This window comes from Rhineura floridana, chromosome 16 (genome assembly GCF_030035675.1).
Source record: "Rhineura floridana isolate rRhiFlo1 chromosome 16, rRhiFlo1.hap2, whole genome shotgun sequence".
In the NCBI taxonomy this organism is placed as follows: Eukaryota; Metazoa; Chordata; class Lepidosauria; order Squamata; family Rhineuridae; genus Rhineura; species Rhineura floridana.
Genome location: NC_084495.1, coordinates 4423141 through 4439204, shown reverse-complemented (window position 1 = coordinate 4439204; position 16064 = coordinate 4423141). Strand labels below are relative to the sequence as shown.

Below are 16064 nucleotides of genomic sequence, written 5' to 3'. Positions count from 1 at the left end.
AGTTTGCGTCAAGGGTATTGCGGTTGCTGTGCAGCTGGGATAATTTTGCACTAACATCTGTTCCCAAGTTATCTTTCATCAAGAGCAGATTATGCTACTTAGCCTAAGTAGATGTTCCGCTCCTCCTCTACCGCCAGTGCTCTCCCTCGGCCCTCTAATTCATGTTGCTCAGAAATGTAGCCAAGTAATTGCCCTGTAATAATGGAGTCTGAGTGTTAATCACCTCCGCAGCGCCTGCCAGCCTCCCCCTTGCTTATGTCCTGCCTTCCGGCCATGATGCCTGCTGTCCCCTCCTCTTCCCCATCTCCATGATGGTGGCATCGTTCACAGTTCGGCGCTGAGAGTTTCTGCAGCTCTGTTCTCAAAGCCGATGTTCTTTTTCCCCCAGTCCTTGGTGTGCGAGGAAGAGGGAATTGCTGTTCCCTTCTTAACATTCACCCTGTTTTAACATTCTCCGCCCAACGGCGCAATCCTGCCGCTTTCAGGTAAGATGCAGCTTCCTTCTTTTCCCAGTCCAGAATGGCAAGACTTGTTGGGCTCTTCATATTTTTGTTTTACCCACATCCCCATCTTTTCCCTGCTGGCAATTGGAAAAGCAACGTTAGATGAGGCGGAAGGGGAGAGGGGAGAGGCTGTAGCTTGGTGGAAGGGCATCTCTTTTGCATGCGGGCAGTCTCAAGTTCAATCCCTGCCAGTCCTGCTTGAAAGGATGTCGACTAGTGGTTGACAGGGCGAGAGGGGTCTGTCCAGTCAGAAAGATCCTGAAGAGCCCTGCCAGTCAGGAATGGCTGGTAGTGGACTAGGTGGATCAGTAACCTCACTCAGTAGAAGGCAGGTTCTTAGGAGAGCCATTGGTGGAGTGATACTGAAGGAGAGGTGCCTGTCTCCACCACCACGTCCAAGTAGACTACCCAAGGTTGGCCAGCTTCTGCACCATCAAAGATCACATGGGAAGTAGGCATTGGGAACCAGAGGCCAGCTAGCCTGCATAGTCTAAGTGTGCACAGGTAGCATAGCTGGCAGCGCGTCTTGGCCATGATGGTATACGTGGTCCTGAGTTATCTTGGAATTTCATGCACGCCCCCAGCCCAGATTCCTGCAGTTTAGTATGTTGTGCAAGTCAAAGTTAAAAAAAACCTTAGTAACTATCAGGTATAGAAATCTCTGGGTCCTGATTTTTCATGCTTGTGCTCTGTATGCATGAATCTGCAGAAAATACCTGGATCTTGGGTTGGCAGAGCTTGGAGAGTCACCTCCCTCCAAACCCTGGGCAGCTGTTGGAGATGAACTGCTTGTTGGTAGTACTGTCTTGAAGATGGGCCCCTTGGCTGGATGCCATTTATGCAATGAGGCTTCTCCTTTTGTTCTCACATGACAGATGTTTCCCACCTGTGGGTCAAGCTTTGGTTGAATGCAATTCATGCAGGAAGCTTGTAGTGATCTGGAGTAGAGGATGCTGGCTGGGGTCCGTTAACACTACTCTGATATCTCCCCCCCCCCTCCCTCTCTCTCTCAGGTTCATGTCTGGGAAGGGTCTGGTCATCTATCCAGAAATTGGGGACAAACTGGATATAATCTGTCCGAAGTCAGAGCCATCCAAACCATACGAGTATTACAAGCTGTACCTAGTGAAGCGAGACCAAGCAGACTCCTGCAGCACAGTTATGGACCCGAACGTGCTGGTGACCTGCAACAGACCTGAGCAGGAAATCCGTTTCACCATCAAGTTCCAGGAGTTCAGCCCCAACTACATGGGTTTGGAGTTCAAAAGACATCAAGATTACTTCATCACATGTGAGTCTCCCTCCACCTTCGTTCCCCTACTCTTTTCTGTTGGAAACATGCACCCTGTTTTGTCACCAGGCGCTCTCTTCATCAGTCGTCTGGCTCCTGTCCCAAGGGCACATCTTCACTTTTCTGCTCCCAGGTGCTCTGTGCTCTTCTTTGCCTTGTAGACTGCACTGCTTGTTCTTCACAGATTACTGTATGTTCTTGTTTTGCAACAATTGCTGGAGAGTTTACTTAAAAAGGGCTTAATCTCCTTCTGCACTCCAGTGCAGCTGTACTGAATATGCAAGGAAAAAGAATGGCTTGGCAGTCATTGCTAGACTTGTATAAAGCTCTGTGTGTGTTTGTGTGAGTGTGTGTGTGTGTGTGTGAGAGAGAGAGAGAGAGAGAGAGAAAAGATGCTACTGTCAAGGGGCAGGTTCACTCTTGTGTGTTACCTAATAGTTTGCATGAGGCAGCAAGAGCTGGTTTTTAATTCATTTATTGTTTTCTCCTCGAAAAGGCTTTCAGCATTTTCCTCTGTTTTCACTGTGGCCTGGAGAGCAGACCTGAAGTCAAACATGGGACACAGTTTTAGAGTCAGCCTTCAATAGGACTGGATGTTGGCAACACTTCTGGTGACTTTGCTGCTTTCAGCCATCCCTAGAGTGCAAGGTCTGGAACAATACCAAGCCTTGTATTACCCGTTGTCCATGGGGTTTGTGCAGCCACTGTGTCGCGCTGCTGTTCAGTTTTTGTTTCTCCCCACTCCACCCCACCCCCAGCCGCTCAAGTTATAGGGGCAAGGGATGGTTTTCCAGAGGAAACACGCTTTCCATCCTGCTTGCTGACTTTGCTGCAGCTGCCCTTGGAATGCAGAGGCCTCTTGAGAGCAGCGTCTCTCTCAAGGGCTCTTTTATGTGGGAGTAACAAGAGCTTGTTAGATCAGGGATCTCCCTGATGGCAAGAAACCAGCCCAGTGACTTCCGAGCTTCCCAGAGAGGAGCTGAAATGGAGCATGCTATTTAAATAGCTCATGAGAGAAACGTTTATTTCCAAAACTTTCTGACACAATCAGCCTTAGATGTGTGCTTGTCCTTCCTTTGCCTCAAGGGCCCAGGGCAGGTTGCAGCCGGGTAACTGGAGGGCTTCCCACCCCTCATTCCCACTTGCTGACTATCTTCAGAGAGTTTCCTGTCATAGTGGTTGATACAGGGATTTGCATTGGGAGAGCCCAGAATACAGTTGAGCCCAACCGTTTTGCTATGAAATGGGCAAATCTGTCTGTCAGCCCCACAGTGGTGCAGCAGAACATAGTGTTAGGCTTGGCCCACTGAGACTAGGATTCAATCCTGAAGCTCAATAGTTAACTTAGGGCAAGTCAAGTTCTCTGTCAGACTCACCGACTTCACAGGGTTGTTGGGGATTATCCCATTTTATCCTCGTGTATTCTAAGGGGCATGGAACAATCTTGTTCTAAGTCAGAATGCAACCGTGCCTGCAAGGCTTACAAAACGTCTGCACCACCAAGTGGACTGTGGCTCTCCATCACAAATGGCATCCTGCTTGTGACTTGTTAACTTCCTGTTTGTACTGCCTGCCACAGACAGCAAAATGGGGCTGGGCTGGGCAGGGTGGGGGGACGGTGCAGGGCAAAATGGTGGCTTGTGAATTGTGCCATCTTGCAGTGTGTTCGGTGGAAATGGAAACTCTTCAGTCCCATGTCAAGGCAGGATTTTAGCTCCCTTGAACGTACTGCATTGATCTTAATGGAAGAAGCCTCTCAGTGCTCTGGAGCAAGGGAGCATTCATTGCCCTTTCATATGTAGGCACAGTGGAGGAGTCCTCCGCATCTTAGGTGCAGCCTGGTTGCAAAAGCAGATTATCGTCTCCATCCTGCCTCGTCTGGCTCCGTTGGAGTTCAGTACAGTGTGTCTTGCTAGCTCTGCTGCTCTTTTCTGTTTCTTTTCCCTGTCCCCACCAGGTTGGCACACTAACACTGACCCAGGAGTGAGGCAGCTGTAGGAAAAGGCACGCGGGGCGTGCCACAGTGCACCTGTCACCTCATGCATGGTTGGCTCCTTGCTTGCTTGTTTGTGATCACATGCCAATCGGCAGCCTGGAGCAAAGGTGTGCTAGAGTGGTTATCCAGGGGCTTATGAACTTCATTCCACAGAAACACACATTTTTGTTTTGCCACACATGGGCAGTAGAACAGTGCCACCAATGTTTCTGGGAGAAAGGGTGGGATGTAAACTTAACAAACAAATAATAAATAAATAAATACATAAATAAATACATACATAAATAAATAAATAAATAAATAAATAAGAGGGGCTGAGAAATTGTTGCTCTAAATCAGCCATGAATGTCTTGGAATACTGTGGAGCCATGCCAAGTGCCCATGGCAGTGCCGTTGATCTGAAGACAAAGGTCCTCCCCGATTTTGAAATAATTGAAATATGGCTGGGGAAATTTTAGTGGCCAGATGTGCTTTGTTGGATAATATTCCTGGTGGCTTGAAAGTCTCAGGATGCACTCAACATTTCAGCTCTGTGACGTAGCTGAATACAGGATGCACACAGGCACAAGCTAGGCTGTGTCTTAACTTTTAGATAATTACACCTGGACAAAAATTGTGCGTCTTGCCGCTCTGGGTGTGCTGGTCTGCATTTCCAATGGATTTTCTCTGCACAGCACACTGAAAGTAGAAGCAGTCAGTGTGGCCTGACCTCTTTCAGCGACAGAGTTCCCCAGCCCCCACCTGTTGTCATTCAAAAGCTCATGGTGTGCTGTTTTAGAGGAGGGCACGTAATTGTGGTCAAAAACATCTGGAGGACAGCAGCTCCGTGAAAGCTGGACTTGGATGCAAAAGAATAAAGTCCAGGTACTAAATAAACAGAATGCATTTCTATAACACAGATATGAAAAGACTCCTGTGCTTAAACCACAGAATATAATATCAATTTAAATAATAAATTTAATAAATTTATATAAATGTAATAAATACAATTATATTTATATATGAATGTAATAATAACAACAACAACAATAATAATAATGCCCTCACAAGAGAGTTTGTCTGGCGCTATCTGCCCACCTCCAAGGAGTTCTTAAAACTTTTATTTCATTTCTAGGCATTTTATTCTATTTATTTATTACATTTATATACTGCCCCTAGCCGAAGCTCTCATTGTTGATACGGTTTCAGTTATGTTGCTTATACTGCTGTTTGGTTTTCTTGCTAGACCTGTTTTTTAATACTGTGCATATTATTATTATTATTATTATTATTATTATTATTATTATTATTATTATTATTATTAGGGACTTGGTGGAGGTGGAGAATGGTTTTGGGAGGGATAAAAAGGGCATGTATTCTTCTCTTTTCCCACCCACCCTCATCCCTGCTGGAGCATTCAGGGGCTCCTTGGGTTCAGGGTGGCCAAGGGCTCTGCTCCTTGCTGCATGTTGGGGAACTGGGAAGAGGTATTTGGAGAACAGAAGAGGTGGCTCCCCCGTGAAACCTCCATGTAACCTCCGTGTACCATGTGTATGATATGCTTTGTGTATTTGAGCATTTTTATTTTAACAACTGTAAACACGCAGATTAAAAAGGGAAAAGAGTAGCAATATGTGGGTTTGGGGATGTGTGTTTATGTTGTGTTTGCTTGCAGTTCATAAATAAAAGTTTTTTAAAAGGCAGAAGTCATGTTCCCCTTCCCGAGGAGAATTTGTGGCACACCCTTCCTTCAGCTCTTTACCTTTGCTCACTGGGACCCAGATGCATAGCCCCTCTGCTGCTGCTGCCTCAGGGCCAGGTTGGGCCTGGACACTTGGGCCAGAGTGTCTTCGCAGTGGGAAGAAGCAGGGTCTGTCATGTCCTGTGTTTCCAGTGCCTCTTTTCAGTGCGGAGGAGCGCTGGGGAGGCACGCAGCGCAGCTGACCGCAGTAGCTGCCACCTTCCTGAGGGCAGGTTTCTGTGATGCGGAGGCTGTTTTTACCATGAGGGGGAGAACAAGCCTTGGGCTCAGGCGTCGCATCCCTCAGCTGCGTGCCCCATTTGCACCAACCCTGCCAGACCTTTCCTGGCAGGTGAACGGTGGAAGAGATGCAAACAAACCAGCAGCAGGTTTGGGTTTGTTTGTTTAATTTATGCTACACTTTTCTACTGTGGTGTGTACTGGAGAGCGCTCACAAGTTTTTAAAAAGTTTTTTTTTAAGTAAACAATAAAACAGCACATTTAAAAAGCAAAACCCTAAACCCAAAACATCAGAAGAAATGGCAGATTTAAGTGGCAGTAAAAGCACCAATAAGGTAAAGCGCATTGAGGGGCCTTGCCGTAAGGAGTCGCACTGGGTTGAATCTGGAGCAAAGCTGTCACATTTTAGCCTCGTCAAAACCAATGGAACAAGTTTGTTATGAATCATTTTGAGTCTCGCTTAGTCTGGACCCAGCCCTCTGTTTTCAGTGCTCTTCTAAAACTGGATATTAAAGGGACACATTAAAGGGGTTACCTCCTTTAAGAGGCTATTCTGTAATCTAAGTGCCATGACTGAGAAGTGGTATCTCTCGCCCATACTCTGCTGGTGGCCTTAAAAGCAGAGAAGGAGGCACTTCCTGAGGGACCCCCCACCCTGCTGGTCCCAGGTCATTGAGGGCTTTGAAAGGCTGAAACCAGCGCATGAGCTGAGCCTGAACCAAAGCTGGCCTCCAGAGAGAGACATGAGGAATGGGCCTGTTGCAATGGGGTGGAGCCTCTGGCTAACTGTTTGAGGGTAGAGAACAGCACCTAGGGCCTTAAAGGAAGAAAGAGCATCCTCCCTCTGGCTGTGAAGGCAGAGTACAGCCATCGGGGCCAGTAGCCACTGATAGCCTTATTCTCCTTCACAAATCTGTCTAATCCTCTTTTAAAGCCATCCAGCTATTTTGGGCATCAGTTCCCCCTAGCCTCAACCTTGCAGCTGTGCTGTAGTCCAAAACATCTGGAGAGCCCTATGTTGGGAACGGCTGTACTCAAAGAGAAACAAAGCCCTTTTGTTCCTGACTTGCAGGTGGACCTTGTGCACTGATCCCTGTCCCACAGGCACATCGCTCTTTTGCAGGGAGGAAGAGAGGAATCCAAGAGGCTTCTTTATTCTTGATTTCACTGATTCTGTGCGTGTGCTGCTGACTTGCATCCTAAAAGCAAGTTTCTGTGCTGGCAAAAGGGAGGAAGCCTGCTGTGCCATACAAAGCCCTGGATCTGCAAGGCTGCTGGCTCTGGACCTCTGCCACTAAGCCTGCCAGGGCAGTTTCCCCTTCCTTGCAGCCGCCTCTGCATTTCATCCCAGGGCTCTTTCCCAACTGCTCAGCTCTGCCAATATCTCTTTGTCCAGGCCGGCAGCCTGTTGTCTTCCTCGATGTGTTTCCTGATGCTAGTCTTAAAGTGGCAAACGTGACCCAAGAGCCACGGCAGAGGCTGCCAAAGCCATTCTGTCTCCTTACCCTTCCTCTCCAAATATTCTTTGTTTACGTTTCGGCTACCAGAGCCTCTGCTGTAGGCTTTGTGCTTATCCAGCAACTCCAGGGTAGCACAGCCAGAAGCTCAGACTGGGCCAGAAGCAGCCCGAATGCTGCTTGCCAGGATCAGAATGCAAATGCCCACCATGCTCCCTTGATTGTTTTCTCTCGGAGGAGGGAGGCTTCATGTGTCAGCAATATTAGCAATTCACTTTGGTGGCCTTTGGCTTCTGGCATTTGTGTGTGTGTGTGAGAGAGAGAGAGAGATGTTGAGCCCTCTGCATGAGGCAAGTGAAAAATGTGAACAGCTGTTGCTGCCTTCTCCAAAGCATAGGAAAGTGAGGGATTGAAGAGCCGGGACTTCATGCTGTTGCTTCTTGCAAGAGGCCTCCCTCCATCTCCCTGCCTCCACCCTGGGCATGCTGTTACTCAGAAGAGTTTATTATTATTAATTATTATCATTATCATTATTATTATTAGATTTATATCCCGCCCTTCCTCCCAGCAGGAGCCCAGGACGGCAAACAAAAGCACTAAAACATTAAAACATCATAAAAACAAACTTTAAAACACATTAAAACCAATCATCTTCAAAAACGTTACTTAAAAAAAGCTTTCAAAACATCTTCTAAGATTGAAAGCATTTTTATAAAGAAGGTTTAAGAACATATTAAAAAGCAATCCCAACACAGACTGGGATAGGTCTCAACTTAAAAGGCTTGTTGAAATCTGAGGCTCTGACTCCTGCTACGCCTTCTGCCTCTGTCTTGTCATGTTTCTGACTTAATTTTTCTTACCTCCTCCTCCTCTGCCTCCTTGGCTCCAGGACCATTCATCCGCTCGGCACTGAACTTTGGCCTCTGGATGGGCTGAAGGTGCTGCTCCGATCTGGATGTCCTTCTGCAGCAAGCCCTGGGATCTTGTGGCTGCCGAGGCATAAAATTGACATGAAAAACAAAGTCCTGACCACCCACGTTTTGTCTTCCCATCGCCAAAACTTTGTCTTGAGAGATGTTAGCTTTCTTCCCTGCCTTTCCATTTACTGGTGGATTTAAGCCCTAGGGAAGCTGCGGCAAAACAGAAAGGAGAAGCTCAGGCAGCCGCCGGTTTCCAAAAGCCGGCTGGGAAATCCTTAGCCTTTGGGCCACGGCGGGTTCCTGGGGCTCATTCTCCTGCAGCTGTTTTCCATCTCCCCAGGCACAGCTGCCCCCTTGGGAATGTCAAGGTTTGTGAAGGGCCACTTTATCTTCTTCGCTGGGGCTCTGCTTCACTGCTTGGAGCTTAGATTTCTAAACAATCAAAATGGCCTTTGAATGTTCATGTGACTTTTTCTCTCCATCCTCCTGGAGTCCCCGTAGTGCCGAGCTCCTGCATACTAAAAGGCTTTCATTAAAACCATCTTTTCTGCAAGAGAGGGGATTTTTAATTGTTTTCTTGAAAAGAGATACAAATGTTCTGGCATGTGCTGTAAGGTTGTGCTTTGGCCAAGGGGCTCGTTTGAGAGGTTGCTTGCGCCTGGCTGTATGTCCTGAAAGAGCCAGGATTGTGAAGCTTGCCAGGATGATGTTGCGTCCATTGATCAGGACGCCCAGCTTCCCCTTGCTCTTGCAGAGGGTCAAGGGAGTCACATTTCATCTCCAGAGGCTGTGAGGGGGCCAGCAGTGATGGTTCATGCCATCAAGGGTGTGATGTGAGCATCTGTAGTGGTGCAGTCCCAGAAACAAAACTTAGGTTGCTAGGTATGGAAACGGACTGCCTTCAAGTCAATCCCGACTTATGGCTACCCTACATATAGGGTTTTCATGGTAAGCGGTGTTCAGAGGGGTTTGCCATTGCCTTCCTCTGAGACTAGTACTCCCCAGCTGGCTTGGGCCTGCTCAGCTTGCCACAGCTGCACAAGCCAGCCCCTTCCTTGTCCACAACTGCCAGCTGGGGGGCAACTGGGCTCCTTAGGACTATGCAGCTTGCCCACGGCTGCACAGGTGGCAGGGCACATAACCCCTGAGTCACTCCCTATGGGGTGATCTTTAGCTGGCCCTTGACACCCAGGAGACACGAGTGGGGATTTGAACTCACAGATGCTGGAGTCCCAGCCAGGCTGTCCTCCCCACTGTGCTATACCAGCTGTCTAGGTTGCTAGGTAGGAAGTTGAAATCTAGGACCTCCAAGCAGCTTGTTTTGAAATGGTACCCACCTACCCACAGGGCCAACTTGCCTGGAAGACCTATGGGTCTTGTTTGGGTAGATGAGACAGTGGTGTCGGGAGGAGGGGTTTGGGGCTCCGTAGGGACAGCATTGGGGGGGATGTTTCTGTTCCATTCATGAAATACACGGGAGAAATCAAGAACAGGACACTAGTCACTAACTAGAAGGTGGACGGAAGACGCAGGTTGCTGGTCTGGCCCTCATGCACATTTCCCCTCACTCCGCCTCTTTCTGGAGCAGGGCTCAGTCTGGTATAGACAGTCAGGAGCAGTAGATGGACAGACGTTTTCCAGTGGGCAGGGAACCAGATTCGGTGTTGTCAGCTTGCTGTTGCCATGAGGGTTGTAATGCCATGCTGAATACGCAAGAAAGGACTAACAAGCACAGTGGATATCATGTCAGTGAAGAAGAGCTGGTCTAGTTTGGAGGATTTTAAAATTTTATTTCACCTGGGTAGTAATTAGGAATTTACTCTGGAATTGCTCTTTGTTCACCTTTTATGGGGCATTGACGTAATGTGACTGAGATACATGCAGTGATATTTCAGGCGCCTGAGCCTATCACCAGACCTGTGGAGCTTGGGTATGCCATCAGTGCCATTTCTGTTTGTTCTTTTAATTTGGACTAAAATGCTTTTGTCTACATTTTTTAAAAGTGTAGTAGCAGTTAACATGAAAAAGCACATTAGCACAACATGTAGAACTGAAATTATATGCTGTGGTGCGTTATTACTTGCCCACCCACATTGCTGTGTCATGCTCATTAGTGTGTTGACAGGACATAATGGGACATACACCTAAATAGCACTCTACCCCCAAAGTGTGGCGAGTCAGTTGCAATTCTGTAGAAGTGACTGAGAATCACTAAAAGTCACGGGTCTGGAAGCGCTCTCCATAATAAACTTAACTTTCAAATTTATTTATCATCAAATCATTTTAATTAAGGTTTGAAAATGTGATCTCCATGAGATGCTCAGTGCCCTGCAAATTTGCTATAGTGTTTAGCATTATCTTTTAAACCTTTCAGCTGGTTTTTTATTCATTATGTTGCGCTCAGATGCAAATTTAAATTAGTTTCAGCTCTGACAGTTAGTGAAGCAAGCTTGAAAATATTTTGCAAATGTTCAGATACATTCCTTTCTATTTCAGTCTTAGAAATAGTCTTGTATGTTTCTTAAAAAGTAATTATTTATGTTTGGCCTAGCAAAATAAGCTTCAGCAACTTCTTATGAACATCAAAAGAGCTCTCCTAGATCAGTCCAAAGGTCCTTTATTTATTTATTTATTTATTTATTTATTTATTTATTCAATTAATTTGTTAGTCACCTCATACCCAGTGGTCTCTAGGCAACTTACAACATATTTTAAAAGCATGCAGTATACAAAATTTAAAACCCAAACAAAAAGAACTAAGACAGCATCTAGACCAGCATCCTGGTCCCACACTGGCCAGAAGTTCAGAAACGGCTGGTCCTGAGTACAAGAGCGATCTCCTCACTGGTGAGTCCCAGCAGCTGCCGTACAGAAGCCTCTTACAGTGGAAGAAGAAATAAACTTCAACAACTTCACCTTAAGAATATAAGAAGAGCTGTTCTTCTGACTATCTTTGTGCTGTTTCACCCTCCTGGTTCAGGTCTCCCTGCCCTATAGAAGTCTGTCTTCAGTGTCTTCTGTTGCAACAGCACCTAAGTGCCTATTCATTGGTGCACAGAACTGAGTTTCTGGATTGAGAATTTCTCCCATTGTGAGGAGAAGAGGCTGCTATGGGGTGGTGAGCAGACTGAACCCATAAGCTCTGATTGTGCAGACTGCCTGATCTCTTCCTCCTTGCTGGGGGCAGGGGTGGACTCTGCCTTGATACTCAGCTTTCACCCTCCGGCCAGTCATATGTAGTGGGTTTTGAGTCTGTCTGTCATTAACCAAAATTGAGACAATAGTCAAGAAATCAGAAAGCGGCTAGGCCTGGGGAGGGCAGCTACGAAAGAACTAGAAAAGGTCCTCAAATGCAAAGAAGTATCACTGAACACTAAAGTCAGGATCATTCAGACCATGGTATTCCCGATCTCTATGTATAGATGTGAAAGTTGGAGTGAAAAAAGCGGATAAGAGAAAAATCAACGCATTTGAAATGTGGTGTTGGAGGAGAGCTTTGCGGATACCATGGACTGCGAAAAAGACAAATAATTTGGTGTTAGAACAAATTAAACCAGAACTGTCACCAGAAGCTAAAATGATGAAACTGAGGTTATCATACTTTGGACACATCACGAGAAGACATGATTCACTAGAAAACACGATAATGCTGGGAAGAACAGAAGGGAGTAGAAAAAGAGGAAGGCCAAACAAGAAATGGATTGATTCCATCAAGGAAACCACAGACCTGAACTTACAAAATCTGAACAGGGTGGTTTCAACAGATGCTATTGGATGTCGCTGATTCATAGGGTCGCCATAAGTCATGATCGACTTGAAGGTTTAGCTTATTTTCCCACCACCTTTCCAGGAATGTGATGCTGATGCTGATCACATACCCAGTTCTTCAGCATGTCCTTGCAGGATTCAAGCCATTCTTCTCAAAGCATTAGGGAGCCTTCCAAGGATGTGAGAATCCTAAAGAGAGTTTCACGACACCTTGCAAGACCATAGATTGGGTTATGTGTTCTGAAGCTGCCATTGATTGCTATCTGCTTCTCCTGCTTTCACCCTTCCGGGCCCTTTAAAGCATCCTGGGGTCTTGCATAGCCCCCTCAGTCTGTTGTCCATCGATCGGCTGTGTGCAGCTAAAATTGTCACTTCAGCTGAACTTCTTTTGTGTTTTGTCTGAGAGTTGATTTGTGTATTCATTTCTGAGGCAGTGAAAAATTTCGCCTATGGAGGGTGACTTGACTTTACCACCGCAGATTCATCTGGGGAGTAAACAGTATGTTCAAACTCACCTGCGAATCTTTCCATCTGATATGGCAACTCTGACTTTCGTGTGGGAGTCACTTTTCAGGCAAACTGCTTCTTGTGAGTTTAAGTAGTTTTCAGATCTCTCCATACGAGGATTCTATCACCTCAGGAACACAACTGGGGATCTTCCCAGAGGGATGCTTGAGGAGAGCTTTTTGCAATTGTGCCTTGCTTTGGGGAGCTCACTTTCCTCTGCTTCCAAAACACACACACACACAGACCTCGCCATCATCATCATCATCATCGGCCTGTGTTGTTGAGTCTTAGTCTTTCCTAGCTAAGGAAGGAAGCAGGAAAGGCTCTTTTCCTGACACTGCATGAAGCATCCTTTGGCCACCTCCTAAGCCTATGCAGGAGTTCTGCTTCTGGTGGTCGGTCCCAGGACTTTGAAGCTCTTCATTGGGCCTTGCCAAGCCCAAGTAATGGCCATTGTGTAGCACACAGCTTTTGTCTCAGGAAGCATGTCTGAAGACCATGACCAGACGAAATGTGATTTTCCTGAGCCTTCCTTCCTTCCTTCCTTCCCCTCCCTTTGCATTTTATTCCTCTTTCCTTCTGACCTTTGTGGCTGCTGGCTGATTTTGCACAGCTTCTGGCAGCTTGTTTTTTAGCTCATTCTGTTCGGCTGCCACCCACCCCCATCCTTACAAAAAGAACTAGCATCACTGCCCCCCACCAGGAAGCAACCCCCACACACATACAATCGCTATTACTATCTGCGTCTGAGACTTTTATGTTTCTAGGAGGCTTTGTGTTTTTATATTTGTTTTTATAATAACTCAGGGGAAGCATTCAGAAATTTTATTCCCTAACTGATCCTTCTGACTGTGAATGCTGCTTGTTCTTGGTGAGGTAAGACAGTTGGAAGTGACACTGAAGAGTCCCCGCTCGCAGACCTTACAGTCCAAAGTTCTGGATCCATGACAACAAACACAAATTTAAAGTTTGTATCAGAAGCATGCATTGAAAAGTGTAAGTGTAATGGGGAAATAACCCTTTCTTTAATAGAAGGGTGTCATAAGTGTATTAAGTAAAGGACGACCTGATCCATATTAAGTTGTCCTCAGTATGTGGATTCATTCAGCTACACAGGACAAAGCTGGGAGGGATGGAGCAAAACTTATATCTGGGGCTGGAGAGAGGTGTGTGTTAGTAGAACAGTGCTCTGGGTGTGATCAGAGGCGCTTTTGCCCTCATATTCTGCTTCTGGACCCTGACAAATCTCAGCTCAATCACGAGCTCACCCCTTCCCCCAAAAGCACTGGATTGGAGGGGCAGTCAGACTGAATTCAGGAATAGCTGGTCTTCAGGAAGTAATGTTTCTGCGTGTGCCCAGGATGTTGGCTTAGGGCTCTTCTCTTAAATTCTCAGCTCTGTGTGTGCTGTAGAATTTAATCTGCCCAGTTTGTGCTTTGTGTCTGTAAAAAAGAAAAGAAAAGCCTGCTTTGCAGAAATTAGTCTTGGATGGTTTTGGAAGTCATAGGATCATAGAATAGTAGAGTTGGAGAGGCTATAAGGCCATCAAGTTGAACCCCCTGCTCAGTTCAGGAATCCAAATTAAAGCATACCTTACCGGTGGCTGTCCAACTGCCTCTTGAACACTTCCATTGTTGGAGAGCCCACCACCTCTCTAGGTCATTGGTTCCATTGCCGTACCTATCTAACAGTTAGGAATTTTTTTCTGCCTTCCAGTTGAAATCTGGCTTTCTGCAACTTGAGCCCATTATTCTGTGTCCTGCACTCTGGGACAATCTAGAAGAGTAAGCTCACTCGTTACTTCTGCCCAGTTTGAGAAGGAACCATTGATAAGCACTCTTTGAGTATGATTCTGGAGCCAACTGGATCCACCTGATAGTTGTTCCATCCAGCCCACATTTAGCTAGCTTGCTAATCAGAGTATCATGGCGCACTTTGTCAAAAGCTTTGCTGAAGTTGAGATATATTATGGCCACAGCATTCCTGCAGTGATTGTATTTTGTCCTTTTCCTCTGTAATGAGTGTACACTTTGATCCTGCCTTGAAGCACAGAACTGGTGTTAACACAGCTAATTGAGTTCCCTTTATTGTAGTATATGCTGGCTGTTACACAGCAAGGTTTTCAGGATGTTGGAGTGGAAAAGGAACACAGCTAGGATTCTTCCCTGCATGAAGTGCTCTGGCATCTTCGCTTTTTGGACTAAAGGTCATACTTAGCAGTCCAGGGCTGTAGACCAGGATCTTCTAGCCATCAGCTGGCAAAAGCAGAGTTGAATGGACCGCAGGAAAAGGGGGGAGGGAGGAAGGGAGAGAGAAGGATTGACCAGTAAGTGGACCCCGGTGGCCTTTTCCATCTTGTGCATATCTTTCCTTATTTACATGGGAAGAAGGACCCACATAAGGCACAGAAGACTATGAGTTCCCTACATCTATCTGGCAGGGGTGTTAGTGCAACCTGAGAGCCTCGCTGCATGAGCAGTTCTTCAGGCAGGGCATGTTGACACACTCAAGCCCTGGCCATCCAAAACAATGTTCTGCTCTGGCTTCATAGTTGTTGTCAACTTCATGTAGGTAACTTCTCATTCTGCGGATGGTGTGATGTTTTCTCTTCATCTTATCATTCAGGCTGCTGCAAGGTCTCCCATAGCAGTCATTTAGTCAGTTGGTGAATCAAGCACAGAGCTCCAAGTAGCTTCCACAGAAGCAATACAGAGCTCAACTTCCCATCCCTTTGATCTGTCTTGGCTGCTGTATGGTGTTCTTTAAGTTTGCTGTAGTTCCTGGCTCTGCAGATCTAGCAGGGTCCAGATTAATTCTGAATTTCCCAACATTCAGCTTCATTGTATGGCCCTGCAAGGGGTGGGTTCTAGTATCATGGGGGGAGGGAGAGAGGAGCTGCTGAGTACCCTATGATATCACAAGGACATTGCATCATGCGTATTGGGATTTGTCCAGTGATAATCAGGAATTGTTTCCAAATCTCACTTTAAGAGAAAGTTGGTGTCATCTCTAGTCCACGTCTTGCCACTTTTGTCCACCTAGTGGACAGCTGCTTCACCAGCCCTGGATTCCTGACGGAACATCTAGAGATGGTGGGGAGCCTTGCTGCTTCTGTGGATTCTGCATAGAGATGTGTGCATCACTTTGCTAGTCTGGTGAAAGCTTTTTTTGCTAGTCTGGTGAAAGCTTTTTTAGAAAATGTTTTCCCCTCCACATTCCTCACATGTTCCAAACAAATTTCTTTTGAAATGTTGCTTCAGACAAATTTGGTGGCATCTCACTTCAGCCCCCCTCCACCCAAGAAGAAGTTTTGAAGTCATTTTGTGTTGGGAGGGAGGTAAAAAGCATATAATTTGCAGTGTCCTGTATTTCCACTCATGAGTGTGTTGAAAAAGAGAATGCAAACTATTGCATCAAGCAGTTTGGATGCACATTCTCATTATCAATGTGCACAGTTTTGAATTCCTGACACAGACCATTTCCCTCCTGCAGTAATGATGGTTCTTTTACTCTATCCAGTTTGTTAGCAAGAAGCTACAAGGTGACCCAACCCAAGCTTGGTGCATATGTGAGTGGCATATCTGTGCCCTCCCCAGTTGCAGACTTTTAACATCAGTAGGCTAAGGGGTGTTTGGCTCCATCCCCTAAATAGCTGGTTTCTT

The 16064-nt window shown here is 46.3% G+C and overlaps 1 protein-coding gene across 3 annotated transcripts in view; it reads left to right on the top strand.

Moving 5' to 3' along the window:
* EFNB1 (ephrin B1) overlaps positions 1 to 16064 on the top strand; it is a 130996-nt gene that overhangs the window by 74054 nt on the left and 40878 nt on the right. For all 3 annotated transcript variants that reach the window (XM_061598330.1, XM_061598331.1, XM_061598332.1), the window contains one exon: positions 1517 to 1794. In XM_061598330.1, the coding sequence (XP_061454314.1) occupies positions 1517 to 1794 (278 nt within the window). The remainder of the gene's footprint in view (positions 1 to 1516; positions 1795 to 16064) is intronic.